This window comes from Blennius ocellaris (genome assembly GCF_963422515.1).
Source record: "Blennius ocellaris genome assembly, chromosome: 14".
Classification (NCBI taxonomy): Eukaryota; Metazoa; Chordata; class Actinopteri; order Blenniiformes; family Blenniidae; genus Blennius; species Blennius ocellaris.
Window position 1 is genome coordinate 12,235,788 of NC_137663.1, and position 22,517 is coordinate 12,258,304.

A 22,517-nucleotide genomic window follows, 5' to 3' on the forward strand; every position below is an offset into this window, starting at 1 on the left:
TTAAAAATGTATTTTATTACTTTCCAGGCTCTTGGCAGTGAAGTCATCCGAAATGCAAAGGTGAACGAGGCTCAGATAAATGTTAAGATTTGGTTGAGTGACAGTTTTAAACAACATTGGTTTTCATGGAAGAGCATGAGCAAGTTTTTTTCACTGTAGGCCCGCTGCTGAGTTTACACTGACGCAGCCATAAATCTGTGAAATTCACAACGAGATGAGTAAATGATAGAGGGTATTGTTGCATAGATCTCTTACTTTTACTGTAAGGAAAATACAATTTTCTCCCTGCAAAGTAGTATTTTATTTTCTGTATCAATCATATACACGCTCAAAAAAATCTCATTTGAAACTAAAGCATCAACAGAATGATCATGGACAGAAGCAACCAAACCAAGAAGAAAAAAAAAAGAGGACATGTCTCACATCAAATATTAAATAAGTGGGACTGGTAGAGAGCAGAGAAGAGAAGACGCAAACTTTTGGCTGTTATCAGTCTGTCACATGTCGTTCTCATTGCTCTGATGAGTCTTTTGGGGCAGAACCTTGATCAGCGAGAGAGTCGGGCCTCTCCGGCTGTGGTGAAAACACTAACCACTAATATCAGGTTGGTGCTGCAGAGGAGAACAACAGCATGGCCACACTAACCAGACAGCTGCCGTTTTCTGCATCACAATACGCGAGGACAGGAATGAGCCACTCCACCAGCATGATAACAACAGCGAGGACGACAGCACGAAATACCCTCGTAATGACGATCATATCATCTCAGCCATGTCTGCAGCCATTATACACTTTGACAGTCACGACAAATGGATGACGATCAAACACTTTTAGGACTGCAGGAGAAACCTGGAAAACAGCCATATGTGCAGAGGAGCAACATGCAAACTCCTTAAGGAAAAGCCCCAGGGACTTTCTTGCGATCAGGCTGCTTCACCATTAAGAGCCACTATCTGGGATCGCATGTGTGGATATGTATCAAATGAAGAGAAATCACTTAGAACGTTTCTCATAACGTTTGAAACGTCTTCCTGTGATTCCCTGGATTGTGTCAGTGTGCACGACGCTTTCAACACGTGTAATCCATAAGTCATGCTCCATTCTGCTAAAGTTCAACTGGAGACCTGTGGTAGCAATGTGTTTGGAAAATTGACATTGATTTTATTTAACAACTTATCAGCCAGTTTAAAGATGGGCTGTGCTTTTCACAGTAATCCATTTAGACAGCTCAGATAGCAGGTCCAAATTAAATGATGAGATTCATAACGTTCCATTAAAATGAAGACAGTTGTTTTTCAAAAGTCACTGGCCAAACAACCAATGAATGCAAATAACCATAGACACATGTTATGCCATATGTTCATGTGTGGAAGTCGTGCATTTCCGAGGGTTCTAATCTAACATTGGGCCACTTGTGCATTATTTTATGAATTTTTCATTGATTCTGCACATCTAAGACCTTATATAATATGATTCCTATAATGCTACAAATTTAACTTTAATGCATTCCTTTTTAAAACACAGAGACAGTAGTTAATAGGATTATATTATGGGATCAGAGGGAATTTTTCTCCTGATTATATATCTGAAAGCATTTTCTAAGAATGATGATACCTGTTTTGATAAAGTTTCCACATTTTGGGATATATGGCAACAGTTGGGGAAAATCCCCTTCTCTTTTCACACAGATCCAATAGAAAAGCTCTTTTCTTCAGTTGCACCAAAGTAACAATGCCGTATCCCTGTAAGATGTCTTTGCTAAAATAACTCACTACTTTTGTAACTACTGAAATAGAACTGTACTCATTGCTATCACAACACAGGAGTGAAAATGTGTGATGAGGAAAAAAAAAAAAGTTTGTTTCCACTGAGCCAAACTGCAGCTTTGTGGTGAGTGTGAGTGTGTTTTGTCTGTTGATTCAAATCTAATATATCAAGCTTTAAATAGCAGGCGCGTTGACTCAAGCAGATTAAACTTTTTTTTTTTTTCTTCTTGCGTTTTCTTCTGTGGTAAGAGGTGCATGTGCACGTAGTCTGCATGTGCACACATATGCAACTCGGCGACTCCGGGTGTGTGTGTGTGTGTGTGTGTGTGTGTGTGTGTGTGTGTGTGTGTGTGTGTGTGTGTGTGTGTGTGTGTGTGTGTGTGTGTGTAGCGAGGAGTGAATGGTTTGGCTCCACATCAAAGGCCCCTGCGAGTCTCTGCATTAACGAGGCCTTTTGTTTCCTGCCTCCCAGATTACAGCACGTCTCTCCCGCACTGCCAGTGTGTGTGAGTGTGAACGGCTGTGTGTGTGTGTGTGTGTGTGTGTGTGTGTGTGTGTGTGTGTGTGTGTGTGTGTGTGTGTGTGTGTGTGTGTGTGTGTGTGTGTGTGTGTGTGTGAGACTGTTGAGGGCACTGTAACCTGCAGACCAAAGGCCAAGGTCTGATCCTCCTCTTTATTTGTATTTTTTTCATCAAATGTAACCAGTCTGACTCGACTCCAGAGTAAAACCTTTCATACAAACTTGTCATATCTGCCTCTTTTGTCGTCGTCGTTACACTGTTGTCTTGCTCCACAAAACCCTAGCGTGTGTATATAATTAATGAAACACTGTTTGCCTGCACTGTTTACCTATCTGTTCAAGAAAATGTATTTAAATTTTCAATTATCCATGGGTAATATTGTGCCACAAAAAGTTATATTCTGAACACTTTCGGAGGATAAGTCGTTTGTGTGTTATGTGAATGGAAATAAACAGGACCTACTACAAGTCTTCAAATGATGTTATTCAAATCTGTGGAAGTGACATTAGCTTTATTTATTTTGAACCCCAAAAATATTTTCAATTAGTCTGAGGGTTTTTGATCGTTTTAACATTGCTAAAGTGGTGAATTGTCTCCAGCAACGATAAGCAAACTTTGAGAAGGTGATGTTTGAGGTGATGGAAGCATTTTCTCGAAGGAAAGTTATTGATATTTAAAGAAGCTGCCTCTCGTTTGGGGCAAAGTAAACAAAGAAATCCCAGCAGTGCGTCTCAATGTCTGGCTCTTCTGAGTTCATTTTTAGTAATCTCAGCAAGAACTGCTGAAGCATGTCTAAAAACTTGTTAAATATATTTAAGCTTATATTTAAGGACTCGTAGTGGCATGACAAGCGGTCCGTATTCTAGTTTTACAGTCCAAATTGGTCGTTTTAAAGTTGACACTCACCCCTGATAGGATCCGATTTGTCATCAGTCCATATGAATGTCGGGTTCAAGTGGCCCACACCACGGTGTTGGATGTGAGTATGTATGTGGGTTTCTTTCAAAAGCACCGGTTCTAGCGGCTCATACTGTTGCCTTACCTTAGAAAAAAACAAAAAAAACAAAAAAAACCCTCATACCCCAATAGTAACAACCCTGAATTGAGAATTGAACTTATTTCCCAAAACAGCAGTGTTCCTATCTCACCAGTTATCATCGCTGTGATCATGAATAGTTAATATTCTTTTTATTTTATTGAAACCATTGGTATTATTATTATTATTATTATTATTATTATTATTATTATTATTATTATTATTATTATTATTATTATTATTATTATTATTATTATTATTAAATAATAGTTCTGTGTAAATGAGAAGTGAGATTATGAAACCGTTTCATTCAGATTCTGTTTCTGTGCAGAGGACACCCAAATCTGCTTTTCTGCCTATCTGCACTCGACAGCCCAACATGAACAAACAGAGACTCACTTCTCAAGCGCGGCCTCAAACCTGATGCTTCAAACCTTCCTCACCACACTGGGACAAACCTTGAAGCGTTATGACGCAGAAGCTGTGCTGCTGCTGCTACTTCCAGTCACTACGGGGCCTGCTTGTCAAAAGGCCGGGGTATGATTTGTTAATGTGCGTCTTTAAAAAGTTCATGAACTGAAGCAAGCCAGAGTGAAGATGGAGCTGTTCCAACCACAACTCGCTTGTTCTTTCCTCTGAACACTTGAAGAGAGCAGATTTCATGCAGGCATTTGAAAAGACTTTTGTTCTAATCGGAGATAGAAACACTCAAAAAGAAAAGGGGGGGGGGATCTCTTCTTACAACATGACAAATAGCGCAGAACCTCTTACTACTAAATTCCACAACAGGGTTTTATTGCTTGCATATTTCGCTTTTTTGTCCATTTTCGAGTTGACTGATTTTAATGACGATCAAGATCAAAGGTGCATTGTCATCTTTTCCACTTTTGCGCTGCTATACTTGCTGCTCTCACTGGGAGACTTTGGTTTGCATTTGCTCGGGACAAACCAGAATCTCAGACTCGCAAATAAAAGTGTTTGCGTCTCCGGTCCTCCGTTGAAAACCAGTAATGTGTTTTCAAAGCTCTTCTCCTCCACTGTTTATGTTTGTTGATTTCACCCCCAAAGCCCTCTGCAGATCTGCAATATCAACTCATAAATGTTTGATAAGGAGTTAACGAAGAGGTAAAGGGACTGCGTTCTGCCAAATCAAAAGAGAAGGACACATTCAAATCAGCAAACACTCAGCAAACTGGAGCTTGAACAAGCCTCATTATATTCCACATGGTATCAAGTGCACACTTCTGTTTTTCGTTATTTGTGCTTATTTTGCTGAGCCAGTGTCCTCCCATTGCATGTTCACACAGCAGCCCTGAAACCAGTCCTGAAGAGGAGACACGCCTCAGGTCAAGAACATCTTACTGTTAACTGCTGGAGGGAAATACTGATCCATTTGCTTTTCTTTAGCTTAAAACTGATCACTTGTCCTGGAAGTGGACTCTTCTAACCACAATTATTGGAACAGACTGAAACTCTGAGCAAAGCCACCTAAATCAGTGTCTCAAATTCTGAAATGACTCAACTTTCTACAGACAAAACATTTACAAAAGCAGCGTGGCATCCTGTCACCAAAGAATTGCAGTCAACCTCTTTGTGATAGAAAAACAAGCATGTTTAAAGATTCAGCAGTGGCTACATTACAAAGCTGTTTATGATTGCATAATGCAGAGTGTGTGTAGGGATTGCTGGGAAAGATTATTGATTGTTGGCTACTTTGCTATTCAAGTTGATAAGCTTCTAAGAGACTTCAACACAAAGTCGCCCCCGCTGCATGCAGAGGTTTGTGGAGGTTCCATATTGCTGGCTGGATTTTGCCTCGGAGGACATGGTTTTGATTGCAGGAAAACTACCAATAAAAAAAGCGCACAAGTGGTTCCAGTTAAGAGCTGTTCGCTTGGATGTGGCTTAACCCCAATGAAAGGACATGATTTAATTACTCTGCAGCTTTAATGCGCCTGGTGTTCCTTTAGAAAGCATGGTGTATAATCTTTTTTTGAACTGACTGTGATTCATCTTTGTAGAGAAAAAAAAAAGTTCGAGAAAGAACGTTTCCACCACCAATGATTTAGCAATGGAAAAGGATTCATTGAAATGATCTTCTCGCATTAAATGAGCCTTTCGCTCAACAGTTGAGTTTGATTTTGGAAGTAAGAGCTCATTTGCACCGTTATGCGTCCTTGCAGCACAGCGATCCATGATAATTCTTTCTCAATCATTGAGGTTTTTGACTCACGAACCAAGAAGTCAAAGTACAATTGACCTCATCGTCTTTGTCACAGGCTGTTTGAGCCTCTCTGTTCGTTTGGGCTTGTTATTTACATTCAGTTGATGCTATTGACTTCTCAAAGGAAAATGATTAAACAAGACATGTTTACACTCACTGACCTCTTGTGAACCAATGACCTGATGCAGAAAACTACAGTTTGTACAATGAGATTTTAAACTGAGATTTGCAGAATTGCTACGGCAACAATTCATCACTTTTCTAGATTCGATGGTAAACAATTGAATACAATTTCAAGCAAAGCTCCTTACATTCTTCTGCATTAATGTACACACTCAGCAATGTTATGTTCTGTAAAGCTCCTGCTATGATTTACCTTGAAACTGGCCTCTTCAGCATTTTCACTTAGAATATAAACAATAATTACAAGTTCATTATTCATAAAACATTTATCAAGCACATGTTCAATAATGCTCCTATTTATGGTTTGAACATTATTAAACATTACTTTAAGGATTTAGGGGATGTATTTACCAACATTTATGAGAACATTCTGCTGTATATCATCTCTGTATAGATGGCCTTTAAGATACATTTTTATTTGCATATTTCCTTTGTCGTTTGGGCGCAGAACTGGGTCTCTGTATGAAAAAAAAAAAGAGAGACTTGGGTCACAGCAGCGACGCGCCTTCTTCTGTTTTCAGTGTGGGATGCTTATCATTTCTATCTGCTCATGTTTCCTTTTTGGGCCTTTCCGACCAAAACGTATTGTCTGATGTCACAGGCGGCAGTCATTAGTCTTGAGATAAGCAACGATGAGACAGGATGTGTGGGGTGTGCGTGAGTCACAACCCCTTTGGACTGATAAAGCTGCGTGACGTGAACTTTAAATACCACTCTGATCTGACAAGAGTAATCGAACTGCACAGAGCAGGGCAGAGAGAGAGAGAGAGAGCGAGAGAGAGAAAGCGCGAGAGCAGGAGGTGCATGTAAAAACAGAGGAGGTGTTTGTAGGTCAGAGCCGCTCAAAGTATTTCAAGGAAGACAGCTCGCATAAAGTGTGCTCGTGTCTGAATTTCTGTTTTGTCTCAGACAGGCTGAGTATAGCCTTTAGCCTCAGGTGAACCTGTGAACCCATGTGATGAATGTGCGAAACTATCAGTGCAGATATTCATGGGAACTGTGCTGGGATCAGAGCGAGGCGAGCTCACGAGGCAGCGTGGCCCGTGCAGGAGAGGTGCTGTCTCTCTGGAAAAACAGCTGTCTATATTTAATCAAGGCGAGTAAACAAGGAGTTTAAACAACTCATTTATAATTTAGATTTGCATACATTAAAACTGCTCATTTTAATCTTTTTATTAATATGCATCAACGATATTGTATAAATATGCAGTTTTATGCAAATATCAGGCCCATTTTCTGTTTGTATTTAATTCTGTTTCCCAGCTGTGGATCATGATTTTCATTCAAGGCAACCGACTCAGATTAAGTCAAATATTAAGTCACAGCATGGGAGTGTATAAATATTTCTCAATTAAAAACTCTGCAGACCAGCTCTGCTACTGTATCAGCATTAAAAATGCATTGGCGTTGGGAGGAAAATAGGCGAAGGCAAGTAAGGAGTTTGATAAGACATCAGAACTTCAAGTCTACATCTTTGAACTGTGTTTTCTCCCTTCTTTCCCTCCTCCAATCAAGTAGTTGCAATAGCTAGCACTTTTCGCTGTTTTGGAGACGGTTACAAAATCTGGGCGATGTACGGACCAGCCAAAAACATGCTGTGCCTCCGTTATTGATGAGCACGCTGTGCCTTCTGATGTTTTTCACAGAATGTCCTACATTTTGCTGTTTCTTGCCTGAGCTGCCACTTATCCATTGATGCAAATGAGTAGTTTTGTTCCAAATTGTGGAAAAAAACTACCAAATGAACAGTGCGACAAAAACTGCAAAAAAAAAAAAAAAAGGATTTCTGAGATCGGAGACGAGCTCACAATGCATAATTACCAAAGTTAATAACCAGCTGGATGCTGGTGATAGGCTACCTCTGAAGTATTGTCCCATTCAATGCCAGCAGCACCTTTCAAGTTGAAAACAGTGAAGGTCTGCTCGCATTTTTCTCGGACAGCTGCTGATTATTCGGATGTGTCTGTTTATTGGAAGAGGAAAAAAAATCATCCTGGAAATGAAGTTCATAAAAAATATGACGGCTCATACAATATCGTGTATATGGTTCAAGAAGCAAACAAAAGGTCAACAAAATGATATGTTTCCAAATGTTGCGTTCGTCCACTCACTGAGCCACTTCCCTATGTAATGAAGTGAGCCAGATGTGATCCAATACAATCTTATATTAACGCCAAGTATTCATCATCAAAGCAACAGTTTCCATGGACAAACATGGAAGGACATTTCAGAAGATCACACATAAACGTTTATGGAGCAGCACGACATGAATAAAAAAAAAAAAGTCAATCTGAATTCAATAGATCGACAAAAAATTGTTTGGAATTATTTTGAAGTGGATCTCCCCCCCCCCCAAATTTTTTGATTTTAAACCAGTGGATGGCCAAAAGAATGCAGATTCTGTGTGAGCTTTAGGATTATAGTTGAGCTCCAAAATAATGAGTTTCTCATTGTCATGTCAACACTGTAAACAGGAACTAAAATGAGTGAAAGGGGGGAAAAACACCTCCCGATGCAGCTCATGTGAGAAGAGGAGGAGGAGGAAACTTCTTTTCACTCAAATGAAAGTAGCAACACTATACTTTTTTTTTAAAATATACAATGCTGCACTACATGAAATAATACAATAAAGCCATAATATACAGATGATATATACAGTATATATTCATGAATAATAAACAAGACCTTCCAGGCACATTTCACAACTTTTCCTCATATCATCAGACATTCCCAACGGAAAGGAAGCCAAAAGATTTCCATTTACAAGTTTGCCCCTTGCGAAACTTTCAAACTGAGAAAGTGAAAAACTGAATCGCTTCCTCCACTCATGTAGAAATGTATTATTTCTCTCTTGGATGCGAGGGGCAAGTCTGTTGTTTGCAAAGGTACCCGCAACAGTGTGACGTGTTTGGTTCTCTGACGAGAGAACTTAATATTTGTAAGTAGTCTGGGACACCAAATACCGAAAACACAAAGTAAACTTGATCCAATGGATAGGATGAGAGTGTGTGAGAGGTTTTAAAGTATTTCATACACCTAATCCTTTGAGATTAAGATGCCTATTTTCTTGCTTAATGCATTTCTTTTACTTCTCAGTAAAGCTTTAATGTATTTCTTTTACTTCGCTGTAAAGCTTTAATGTATTTCTTTTATTTCTCATAGAACTTTTATTGATTTTGAAATTGTTTCATAAAGAATTTTTATTAAAGTACAGATCATTTTCAGGCACAGATAGACACGTTTGGTCAAATAATAATTAAAAAAACAACAACTTTTAACCTCTCTACTAACCAGAGCGGCTCACGCAGCAGCAGCCGGCCGGAGGACCGTGGATGGTGTGAACGCGCCCCTGGAGGTCATGAATAATGCGTGCGGAGCGCAGCTCGGAGAGGTGATGTCTCTTTAAGAAGCTCAGCCCTCTGCCCTAACAATCGTACCCCCCCCCCCCCTCCTCCCCTCCTCCCCTCCGTCTCCCCCCCAGCAAGTCATCGGACCTGTCAATCATCCGCTCGGCGCCCTTTGATGTCGGATCTCCTCGCCTTGTCTTGGGCTCAAATGAGCTGTTTGCTGTTGTAGGGAAACATTAGTCTTGTACCGAGCCGCCAGCCGGGGGACGCCACATCTCAACTTTTTTCTCGTCTGCATGTGCCGGAGATTTCTACACTTTGGAGGCACCTCAAAACTGTGGACGATCTAAAACCCAGCAGTCGCCCCCCTCGTCCCTCCCTCCCTCCCTCCCTCCCTACTTCTTTATTTATACTTTTTTTTTTTTTAATTTATTTCAAATTTGGATCTTTTAGTAAGAGTGTCGCCGGACATCGCAGGAGGGGGAAGTAGACATGCCTCAGCTCAGCAGCGGCGGCGGCGACGACCTGGGAGCGAATGATGAGATGATATCGTTCAAAGACGAAGGGGAGCAGGAGGAGAAAATCCAGGAGAACGCGTTCACGGAGAGAGACCTGGCCGACCTCAAGTCCTCCCTGGTGAACGAGTCGGAAATAAATCAAAGTCCAAACGCAGCGGTAGGTGGCTCGGAGTACGTGTGTGTGTGTGTGTGTAAGTGTTTGCAACCAAGACACACAAAACAAGATAATGTGTGTTTTATTTTACGCGTTATTGACTGAATGGAAAAAAAACCCCCAAAAAACAAGGCGCACAGAATTATCAGAAGAGGTGAACACAAACGCACCATAAAGTGTGATAAAGGTGCCTATAAAGTCACTTCAGAGAGGTTTTTTTTCTTCTTTTCTTTTCTTTTTCACTCCGGGTTTGTTGTGGGCTCGTTTCAGGCGGTCAGACGGGGACAGCAGGGCGAGCAGAGGGGCTTCCCGGACAAACACAGGGATCATCTCGACGGTGGTAAGTTTTTTTTTTTTTTTTTTTATCATTTTATTTTAGTAAATACATTTTTTTTTTTTTTTTTAAGGAGTACATACACACCCATTCCCATGTTTGAACAAACTACCATAATGTACGCACGGACGCTGCGTAAAGTTAGGAAATAAATAGGCGACACGTGCAGCTTTCGCCGCTCACTTCAAAGGAGTTGCGTTCAGGTGTACGCTGTAAAAAAAAAAAAAAATGCCGGGTATCTTTTTCTCACACTGCTTGGAAGAGATTGTGGCTGAATCCTGCAAACCTATGGAGAAAGTGGTGTAGAAATATAGCTGAATCTCTAAAAACTCATGATGGTGTTCCGCTTCTGTGCAACATTTTCATCATGGTGGGGATTTTTTTTTAGGGGTTTTTCTGCACCCAATTAATAATTATATGTTCATTTGAGTCATATTTAGTTTTTAATATTTCAACTTTTAAGACCGGTCCACCAATGGCTGCAGAGAGGTTTATCCTCTCCTTTTCTCTTTAAACTTACCACCCAAAAGAAGAGAGTAATTACCCCCCCCCTACATGAAGGCGCATTTAGAGTATGTATACATGGCAGGTTTAATTATAGGTGTCACTGCAGGCTGTACTTAGTTGTGTAATTCATTGCAGTCCTTTTATGAAAGGAAGGAAAATACTCTCGCGTTGTGATCCTTATAGCAAATATATTGGATTTGTGGTTTTGTTGAACTCAACAGAGCGAGACCTGCAGAACTGTTACCACCCGGATTGCATCATTCATATCCTGCCACTCCGCGAAAGTTCAGTCAACTTTTGGAAAAGCTTAGTGGTGATGAGGAGGGTTGGAAATTTGATGTGAACGATTTTGATCCAAACGCCCTTCAATTGTTTTAAACCTTTAGTTATAATGTGACGGGTGTGTCTGTTAAGTGTGTTCAGACATACCTGCACTCGAGCTGACCTTCAGAGGCCTCCAGCGCTAAATATGGGTGGTGGTGAGACGTAAATGAAGACATTGGCTGCAGAAGTTCAGGCCTCTTATCACGTCGTAGCACTTTAGTCATTGTCTCTGGTCATACGAAGATAGACCCTCAGAGTTACGAGAATGCTTATAAATACATATTCTATGCACACTTAAGTTTTTCTTCTCTGTTTTGTGCTGAACATGTTCTAGCAGCATTGCACAAGTAAGTAGAAGATTTTGTGTCGCTTTGGTTTTAGTCCCCACATTCAAAGTTCTCACTATCAGTTCTGCGTGATGCCACCCAATCTCTGTTGTACAGGTATTTACAATCCTTGTACTCAAGACTATTGGCAATTTAAAACAGGAGAAAATCTGAGAAGGTCTTTGCTGGATCACGAAGAACCAAATGTTGCAATGTTAATGCTTTTTTTTTTTTTCTTCCTGTCTGACATCAGTGTCGAAGCAACAAGATGGAGGCATGTACAAGTCTTCAGCGTATCCCGGGTATCCATTCCTGATGCTGCCAGACCCCTACCTCCCCAACAGCTCCGTTTCTCCATCTGTAAGTCCACGTCTTGTTTCAAACCTCCTGCTGTTGGTTCGTTGTTTGGTGACTGCGATTCCCCTGGTTGGGCTCCTCGGGTTCAAATCTCTTATCGGAGCTTTTGCACTTCAACTTGCACTTTGTATTGTTTGCCATGAAGTCCAAGCTTCGAACAAATGGTGTTTTATGGGAGAAACCAAATATTTGGTGATATTCAGTGCTGTCGGCGAAGCTTTTCTAATGTTGGCTTATCGTTGCTGAGAGTATGAGAAATAAAGCAAACACTTACATGAATGGAAAATGGAATTGCATTTGTCTATGCTGAAAAATAAGAAGAATCCAAATGTATCAAACATGTATTTACTGATAAAGTCATATGGCTTGTCTCGGGTCTTATTTAAGAGAAGCACGCTTTTGTGTATTTCTATATTTTTTCCCCCCTTAATGATCCATATTTATTTTGTCTCAAGATAAAATCTTGTAAACTTTACTCACTTCCGTCAGCCTTGAAAAATCTGTGATGTTTCCCCTCTCATAAGTGAAATCGGCAATTTGTGTCCTCTGCTGTAATCTGTGTATTTTTTTTTTTTCCCTATTACATACAGAATTTTAAATGCAACTTCTTTCAGTTCAGGGAGCTGAATTCTAAGCACATTTTTAATGTTGCTGGTATGTGGGTTTCCCCAGCTCCCGCTCCGTTAGTTGGATCTGAATGTCCTCACGACGTGAGCACGAACCGAATCCAAGAAAATACCTCCATCAAGTTTTCAGACGACGAACCCAGAACAGCCAGCGCACTTCAGCGCGGTGCGGGAACAGGGCCCGCAGGTTTTGGAAGGAGCATTTAAAAGAGGCTCTGTCGGGCTGAAGCGCTTGTCGCATCGCTGCAAATCAGTCACAAACTTCACCATGTGTTCTGACTTGTCTTTGAACTGCGCAGTTTCCCCTCTAACTGCCTTATAAAACCGAGCCGTATTTAAAACCGAGCGACGTGAAATCAAAGTGCCGCAGCCTCACAAAGCTGAGCAGGGGGGGGAAAAAAAAAAAAAGAGAGAGGAGGGGGGGTGACTTTGTTTTTGTTTACGCCTTTGCTGAACCTGAAATATGGCTGGTGTCGTCATCGTGAGGCACTTCGCATGACGTTTTCCATCTGTTTGTGTCGAGCGTGAATGACAAGAGGGTTGTCGCAGCCTTAATGGCAGTTCCGAGTGTTAAACCGCTAAAACAAACATGAGAGAGACTCGTGGAAGGATTTCGAGTGTGCTCCAGCTCTCACCCAGCCAGACAGCCTTAAAAAATTAATCATAACACCCCCTTCAAGTCACCCATAAGAACCAATACCCATGGATAGGCTGACTAATTGCACCAGACACGAGTGGTTGTGCCCAATTCATTTTTCACGTGCTGTGTAATCCCGTTGCCTGAATTAACCCCCCCTGCTCAAGTAGACAAGGACGCTGCTTCAACGGCATAGATGCCTGTTTGTGGGATCACATGCGCTGTAGACTGACACAATCTGCTGGATCACACAATCTGCTTCACGGCCCGACAGTGAGATTGCTCTGATGCCACCTTGGTATTTTTGAGTGCGTTGGCGTCTGGGTCACATGGGAGACAGGGGGGGGTCATTGGAGGGTCAGAGAAGTTGTTAGATATGGTCTGACAGTCGGTGAGCAATTAATCTCTCTTAAAAATAAAAGCTTTATTTAAAAGAAACACGACCGGCAGAGCGTTCACGGCGTCTCCCCTTTAACTCCACTGCAGCTGTGCAGAATTAGATGGTAGTAAACGGTGTTTGCAAATGCGTTTGTTATGCAAGAAGTGCAACAGCAGGATCTTTCTTGAAACCCCCATCTTCTTCCGATTGAGATTTCTAACTGAATAAACTCGTCGCGAGATCGGATGCACTCCTCTTCTCAAGCACCTTCATGCACCGGGGTCTCATAACGCAGTACATGCGACGACGGTGCAATTTCCCCTTCTCCGAACCCCCGAAGCGTCGACAGCAGAAGCTTCTCGGAGATCGCTCTAGTCGAGGGTGGGATTTCTTCGGAAGGGGGGGGGGGTGTTTTTGGTGGTGGCAGAGATAAAGAGCACTTTCTTTCCCCAGTATGTCTTCGAGACTCCACACAATGCTCACTTGTTGCAGCTTCCCTTGTAATTAGCCCGCTGGTTCTGAGGCGGCAGCGGCGTATCAGGCCCCGTCTACCTGCCACTTGAAAGCTGTTGAGAATAGTGGTTACAGGGAGTTTTTCTGGAGGGGGGGGGGGGGGGTTGATGAATGCGGACGGGGAAGTTGTATCAGAAAATATAGGCCTTGGTGAGTGACGGAAGGGTAGGCAAAAGGTGTTTTCCCAGTATCGTGGCGTTGATGTGGGACACGGCGACACATGTTTCGCCTCATGTGGGTCATTATGCAAGGACTTCATTCTCTGCTGCTAGTTTGTCATTGCCAGCCAGGTTAGTCGAAGCGATACCTCAGAGAATCGTGACGCTTTATGAGCACGAGCTGTACTTTGTGGACACACAACTATGACGTATTGATGGTGCTGTCCAGCCTCATCGGTTCCTTTCCATGAAAACCCTGAAATACAAGAACAATCCATCTGCTCTCTTCTTATTGGTGATTTTTGCTTTGTGTCCTGCGTGTTGTCACGTTGAGACAAACCTGTGAGTCTGCTGTTAAATAATTGCATAAAGGGTTTGAAAATGTGTTTTTTGAGATAAAGTCTTGTTTTTTCAATCAGATTTTGTAATATGAGAATGCAGTGCTATACAGAATTAATTTAATTGAATGTATTTGGATTAGTTCTCCTGAATCTTCAGCCTCTCCAACATCAGACATTTTGTCAGTCATTTATGCATACAGACAAAATACTCAAAGTTTACCTTTCTGTGTTCCTGTGAACTACATTCATACGTTACAGTATCAACTGAAGGTTTCAAGAGAAATGTGTAGTATTCGTCCTTCTCTGACTGGGGGGGGGGGGGGCACTTTGTCTCTCACAGAATACGAAGGCATACAATTCCCCAAGCTCTTGTTATTCCTACAGATTAAAATGTTATTTTCCATGTTTGACTGAAGCAGGAACAGACATAAATGGCAGATAAATCACTGCCTGTATTATTGTGGTATTAATGTTAACATCATGTGTATAAAAGCTCCTTATCTCTGTTGAGAAGGCTTTTTTCCCCCCCAAAGAGGCTGCACACTAGAGAGTGTCTAGTCCCTCTTTATCCCATTCAGCCATAATACTCCTTATTATAGCATTTCATGGGACATTTCACTGTCGCTACATTAATGGAGATGTCGAGAGTCTTTTCAGAGGAAGTGGCCCAAAGGAGGAGATTTGTGGGATTCAGAGATATGACTAAACTCCCTCAGCTTGTTGTCTTTGGATAAAGCTTTATCTGTAGTGTGTAGTACCATGCACATTGTGTTTGTGTGCATTTTCTTTTTTTCTTTTTTTTTCTTTCCTGCGCATGGTTGCAGCTTGTAGTTTGTGTGCATCTTGTCTGTGCGAATTCGGATTCATCTGCATGTTTTCTCAAGTTTGTTGCCTTAGGCTTGTGTTTGTATCCCGGGTTCATGGTGTGTTTCGTGTGCTCATGTTTGCCGTATGGGGGGTGGGTGTGTGTGTGTGTGTGTGTGTGTGTGTGTGTGTGTGTGTGTGTGTGTGTGTGTGTGTGTGTGTGTGTGTGTGTGTGTGTGTGTGTGTGTGTGTGTGTGTGTGTGTGTGTGTGTGTGTGTGTGTGTGTGTGTGTGTGTGTGTGTGTGTGTGTGTGTGTGTGTGTGTGCAGCAGACTGTGGATGCAGCACGATTGCTCACTGTGGATTAAGATACCGCATTTTTTGAATGGATCACGAGTCCGTCGTCTCGTGGAGTCGAGCATCAAGCGGAGGGGAGACTGTTTGTAACAATATTTCTACGTCCCCAGCATCCATCTTGCTCTCCTTTTACCTTCCACTCTATCTTCCCTCCTCTCCGCCGTGTTCGTCGTGTCCAGTTCAAAGCAGCCATTTGCTTCAACTCAACTCTTTAGTTTCGTACCAAGTGAAATCACTTCATGGTTATAGTGGATGGGGGGGGTGGCAAAGTTTAGGAGGTTCGTCAATTTTGAGTTACCGTCAGTTCAACAGGAAGGAGATGGTGAGCTGAAGCCCTGCTGAAGGGCTTTTGAGCATCTTCTTGAATCTCATCCAGGCTTGGACTGCCGCCTTGTAGTGACGAAGTCATGTTAGTATGACTTGCTGCTGTTGGTCGTCACTTGATGAAAGTTTATGAAAGTGTTTTCACAAGTAAATGGAGGTTTGAAAGAGGAAGTCACAGGTCTTCAATACCGAACAGTGTGACGGTGAAATGTTGTTTTGTGATCTGCAATCATTTTTAAATCCTCAATTTATTGTACTTTATCGACATTATTCTTCCTCTTGCTTTGTATTGATGATTAAAGTTTAACGTACCAACAAAAAAAAAAAACGCCCTCAAGCAATTCATGTTCATTTATAATCATGAATATTTGGCAACAATATGTTTTTTTAAAGAGTTTAAAGACCAAAAAACTAAAATCTATGAATCCAAAGCAATAACTGTATTGTTATATGTACTGTAGCTTTTCAGTTTATGGTTAATCATGTAAGAACGCAGTTCCTGTGCTGCGTTCGACTTCAGCTCAAACGGGAAAACCGATGTCAGCAGGAGAGCGATGGTTGTTTGATTAAAATTGGTGTGTGGCCATTAAACCAAAAACGGGAGCTCAACATGGTGGGAAGTGACTGGTGAGTCATGCACAATGAGTGATTGGCGGTTTTATTTTAATAAAGGGGGGTTACTGCTTAAGGCTTTCCCTCAGATTGCTTTGGTTTGAAACAAGCGCACCTTGTCTGCATGCGCGCTTCTTCAAAACATGCTTCAGTCGAAACATAATTAGTCCCTCCATGCCCGACGAAGACGGGCTCCCCTGTGTCAGCGGTGAGTTTCCACACACTTTGTGAGTGGAAAGTAGACGTCGGAAGCAGTCGGGAGCTTTTATTCAGATCTTTGGCTGCGTGCTGTTTAATTCACTGCGAGAGAGGCTGTGAAACTCCCTGTGATGTGGAGGCTGTGGTCACACGGCGACGTCGGCGAGGGCTGCAGACGGCACACACTGCTCGCAGGCTCTTTCCTGCCGACTGTACCTGGACGCTGACTGTAAACGGCTCGCTGCATCATCCACTTTATTCAGGATATCTGTCGACGTTCGGTTCGGGCGTCGGTGGAATTTACGCCGTGCTGCTGGTGTCACGTTCGGGGGAATTTTCTGCTCGTTTGACCTTTTGATTTCAGGCAAAACGTTGAAATTTTACAGGAAGACTGCTGAGAGACCGATGTTTTGGAAGGGTGGGAGTGAGATCTTGTCATTTCTAAACCTCTTGAAGCTCATTTTAATTAAAACTTTTTATTTTTATTTTAAGCATGCATGTTTCAAAATGCCCCTTCACCAGTTTCTCTCAACTAGAATTTCCAAGGCATTCATAGAAACAATCGTCATATTTACTTTCTTTTAGAGCAAACTAAACTTATGGATCTGCCCCACTAACAAGTCTTCCTCCTTCTTTCTGGTATTCATTCAGAAATCAGCTGCTGTTGCTAACACACTCCCCCCCCCCCCCCCCCCCCCCTTCTTTCTCCCCCTTGTATCCCCCATATAATATGAGGTCGATCCTCCAAGATCAAGGGAATGGCATGTGTGTGTGCAAGCCTCTGGGATCTCGCCACTTCCTTGTTTTCTATTGTATTTCGGTGTTGACAGGGGGGTTGTTCAGCCCTCCCCTAGTCCCTTGGTAAACAATGGAACCAACACAGACTGAGGCCTCCCTAATCCCCCCCCCCCCCTTTTCATTCAGACCCATTGCTGGGATGAGCGGCGTTGGGGCCTCCCTGCCTCTGACTGGCAACGATAAGGACCGTGCCCTGCTTGGATTGAAGGAGGCGAGCAGCCTGCGTCTTGTCCTTTGTCCATTAGGACCCCTGTTCCATTTCCATCGATGGAAATCGGCATGTAGTTTCCGTCACTAAGCTGCTCAAGTATAAATCTCGGAACGTTTAGAAGCGGTAATGCGGTTTGGTGAGATATTGTGAGTCTGTTGCAGTTGGAAGTATGATCCCAGATCATATCTTCATTTCTGCATCAGCAAAGCAAAATTCTGTTTCTTCCTCGTCATTCTGACGACGACGTCAATAACAATATGACTGGACAGACTTGCACAGGTTGAACAGATGGACTGCAGAGGGAGGTTAAACATGATTTTATTATTTTTTTGTCTCTACCTTTCGGGAATAGCATTCATCATTTGAAGTAGCGGCGTCTCGATTCAGACGCATTCATGCAAATCTGGAAATATTTCCAGAATGTGTACATTTTCCCAGGGCTCACAGCAGAAAATAAGTTAGCCACGACATATCACAAGTTTCACGTTCACTTCAAACTGCAAAAAACCTACCTGAAGACTTCGTCGGGCACAGAGAGACCTCACTGATTGTAAATTTGATTCCTGAATAATTGTTTGTGGACTTGTTTGTCACAAGTAGATTGAGGCCTGCACTGCTGATGAAACGTGACCAAAAAAAGATCAAAAAAGCTGCGGGTGAGGACAGATAAATAGATTTTAAAGAGGGTCGACAAGAGAAGTGAAGGTGGCATTGTCGAGCGAGGAGAAGAGGCGGGGGAAGATTAAAATACAAATGACCGTAAGAGCCCCTTCATCGCCCTTCCAGCTTTGAAGTAGCGGCCTGTGAAGGCACCTGAAGAGAAACGGTTCCCGACGAGTATCTCAAGCGGCGGAAATGTTAAAAGAATATCAGAAGAAGAGGAAGAAAAAAAACCCCCTTTGGATGGCCCCCGAGGTGTTTATACCTGTGATTATTCATCCATTTATTTCTTTCCGGTGCGGCGGGAAGGATGGGGGGGGGGGTTGGCAGAGCAGCGAAAGACAGGTGTTGGGGAAAGGAAGTGAGTGTTTGTTTGATTAGCTTTTATTGTTTCAGTTTTGACTCGTTGAACGATTCTTTATACGAACGTCACAGAGCAGAATATGAACTCAACGTTCACCTTTCTGCAGTAAATATGAACAACAAGGAAGAAGAAGTCCCGACGTTTGGAGAGATCAAATGTTTTGTCCAGATAAAGACTCGCCGACTGCATGTTTATGCTGTAAACTAGTGTGAGGTTACGTTTTGAAGTAAGATTATCCTATTAAGGTGGCTGAAGACCCAACAGGTGTGATGACATATTTGCTCTATGCTCTAAAGTTACAGGGGTCCACCGACTGCGGTCCAGTTCAGACGGCTACTAATTTTTTGAAACGCAGAAGAAGTGAACAGTGCAAGTGAAACATTCCCAGATAAACAGAATCCATAAACTTGACAACATGCATGCAGAGAATACACTATAAACAATAACAATGGACATTCGGGTGGACAGACAATAAAGCCAGATTGTCCCTTGTTGATAGATTGTCCCTTGTTGTTGTTTATCGTGTATTCTCTGCACGCATCTGCGTCATTTCACTACAAAGACAAACAACAGCGCCACGTAGTTAAACGTTTCTGCCGTTTCCGTGTAAACGTAGATCGTTTTCAAAACATTGCCGTATAAAACCTCAAACTTTTTCTGAAACTAAATGTATTCCCTGAAGACACAGCGCGAGACGTAAATGATGCACAACATGTGATTGTTGTTCTTGCGTACTGAAGTGTGTATTGCGGGCATCACCTCTATTTCAGTTTGGATGTGAAGTCGAAACTTACCGTCGCATCCAAATTTTCGAAATTTTCGAAAGTTGCACAGTTGATTCCTTTGAATGATACATATATTAAGTCGGAATGGGGAAAAAAAAATGATTCACTTAGTTGAAGAAAGTGATTTTCTGTGTTCCAATATGACTGGAGGCGCACTTTCAATGTCGTTTTCTAGTGAGTTTATTTTGTTGTGGTGCGTTTTGTGCGACTCATTTTCTGCTAAACTGGCAGTGACACTTGGTGGAATCATACTTGAGTCACTTTTTTGGGTTTCACTTTAAATCACAGGGTTCATTGGTCAAGAACATGCGAAAGCACCAATGACGGAGATCCAAAGTCTCACTGTTGCACTCGTGCGTTTCCTGTTGTGAACTGAGCAGTTTAATGAAGAGACGGCGGTTTTGTTTTTCCAGGAAATTAATTTGGAATACAGGAAGACTTGTCATGCGGTCTTTCTTTTTTTTTTTTTTCTTTTTTTTTTTATAAAATCAGCTCCTTGTTTGCGTCCCACTCTTTGTCTGAGGTGTGTGTGTGTGTGTGTGTGTTATATGGGATGTTGCACCCAGGTGAGTCATCGGCTCTGCGGAGTGAAACTATTCAGTCTCCGGTGTGTCGTTGTTTACAAAGTGAGCTGTCTGGACCTCCCAGATGTGTGTTCTCAGCTTGGAGTTAATCAGTGACAGCTCACTCTCTCTCTCTCTCTCCCCTTTCTCCCTTTCCAGTCACTCGTATCTACGCATTGAACCAAACAGTTTCATTCCTCCGACTTCCCGTTGGGCACAACAGATACTGGCGCCTCCTTCGTGCGCAACTTTGCTCCGTCATTGTTTTCGAGCTTTGTTCAGCCGGGTGTTGAACAGTTACTTGTGTACACGCAGATCCACAACACAATGTTTGTAGGTCACTGGGCCAAAAGTTGCAACCTGTTGCCGGGTTCAGTCCCTCCTCCTCGCCGGAGTCCTTGGTCAGTCCGGAGTTTCAAATAAACCTCAGCCTGTATGAATGAGCATTTAGCATTTGAAGTACCGTATTTTCCGCCCTATAAGGCGCACCTAAATACCTCAAATTTTCTCAAAAGCTGCCAGTGCGCCTTATAGCCCGGTGCGCCTTATATATGGACGATTGTTCTACTCGAGACTGCTATTTGAACGCTGAACAACCAGAAGCTTTTATTTTGACAACTCTAACTTCGCAACCGGATCTTCAGAGCGGACCACACTCCACACAACACCTTAATCACTCATGGTTGCACACCAACATTCTAACAAACCAAAATAAACTAGATGAAATAATTACTCCCTAAACTGGGGAACAAAAACACAGCATAAACACAATCAACACAATACCAAGCCCAACAACGACCCACAATAACCTCCAACAACACAAAACATGAATTTGTCGCTGCAAGGCATGATGGGACATCATGCCTTGCAGCGACAAATTCAACCTGAGCTCCTCAGTGCAGCCGATAGAAACTCCCATAATTCATTGCAGCTGTTTGTGGTGTTTTAAATGCAATTATTGGGGGTTATATTTGGTTTGTGGTGTCGGTAATAATTGTGTTGTGTTGTGTTTTTGTTGCTTAGTTCATGTAGTTTAGTTTATTATTATTATTATTATTACCGGTAGTTGTAAGTTGTCAACCAGTAGTGAATAAGGTTTTGTGTGTAGTGTCCTCCTGGCATAGGCTGCAGGTAGGACTATCAAAAAAAGTGTGTGCACCTCTCTGGGTGTTAGAATCAGTGGAAAATGTAACCTAATGGCTTTGAGCTTAAAGGTTGCTGATCACTGGTGTATTCCATGCGCCTTATAGAGCGGTGCGCCTTATATATGAATGAAATTGTAAATTATGTCAATCAATGTAGGTGCGCCTTATAACCCGGTGTGCCTTATAGGGCAGAAAATACGGTAACATTGGAAGAGGATGGGAGTGTGGCAAGAACAAACAAAGGATAGAAGTTGATCAAAATGGTTTTGATGTTGGAGGATTGTGTGTGGAACTGATTATTAATACACTTGCTTTGTTTGTGAGAGGGATTTTTTTTTCTTCTTTTATTTTTATTTAAAGAAATCATGTGACCTCTGGGAATTAAGTCTTGTTTCATTTCCTCTTCGTTACTGTCAATAATCACCAGGTTTCATATCACAGTCACTTTTCTCTCAGGAGGTTGGTTTTTACTCATCTCGTACTTTCCCAAAAAGGAAGCTAAATCTTGTCAAACACGAGACTCCGCTATGTTTATGTAATCAGGAATTTGCCTCGATGAGCCACATATTGCACAAGGAACCAATTTGATCCAAAGAGGTGTGCTGACACTTAATTATAGAGGCATACTAAAATGTCTGAAATGAAAATATTTTGAACATCCGGGATGTTAAAAGTGCGTCGAGCAAACTGATACAGCAAAAGAAAGTGAATCTAATATCGATGACGGCACATTGCAGCGCCCGTTGGTTTGCCTCTTCCACTTTCGGCGACCCGACGATCTAATACTGCCACACATGGGGCGTTTGCCTCTGTGCTGTTTGCAAACAGAGTCCGAGTGACGAGCGTATGTGATCATACATGACAATCCTCCGCCTTTCATCTGTCCGCTGTGAGGAGATTTACAACTTGTTTACACTCTTTCAATGACAGAGGTGTGTGTGTGTGCGTGCGTGTGTGTGTGTGCGTGTGTGTGTGCATGTGTGTGTGTTTGTGTGTGTGTGTGTGTGTGCGTGTGTTTCCAAAGTCTGAGAAACGAGCGTCACATGTGGGTCTGGTTGTACGCCCGTACTTTTAATTCCACTCTTGTTGGTTATATTTCTCCAGAAAATCTCCACACTGGTAATGAGTTGTGTATTTGGGATTTTTTATTTATTTATTGATTTTTTATAAACACCTCTATCGTCTGTGCAGTCTTTTTAAAGAGGCTCGACTAATGATTTCTAACCACTTGTTTTCTCCTTCTGACTCACAACACCTTCAACTTCTTAATGGTGAAACTGATCGGAGTCCATCGTTACGACGCATCCTGGGCCAGTATTTGTGAATTAGTCATTCGCTTTCTAAATTTCATTAATTGGCTTCTCATATTTGACCCAAACTCCATTTGATATGTTGCCATTGCTTGTTTTTGGTTTGGTCCCCCCCCCCCAAAAAAAAAATCCTCAA

The 22,517-nt window shown here is 42.1% G+C and overlaps 1 protein-coding gene across 6 annotated transcripts in view; it reads left to right on the top strand.

Annotated features, from left to right (window-relative positions):
• The first annotated feature begins 9,285 nt into the window (after positions 1-9,285).
• Positions 9,286-22,517, top strand: part of tcf7 (transcription factor 7) — a 64,438-nt gene continuing 51,206 nt past the window's right edge. For all 6 annotated transcript variants that reach the window (XM_080508230.1, XM_080508225.1, XM_080508226.1 and 3 more), the window contains exons 1-3: positions 9,286-9,752; positions 10,020-10,089; positions 11,494-11,600. In XM_080508230.1, coding sequence (XP_080364356.1) covers positions 9,570-9,752; positions 10,020-10,089; positions 11,494-11,600 — 360 coding nt within the window. In that variant the 5' untranslated portion in view covers positions 9,286-9,569. The remainder of the gene's footprint in view (positions 9,753-10,019; positions 10,090-11,493; positions 11,601-22,517) is intronic.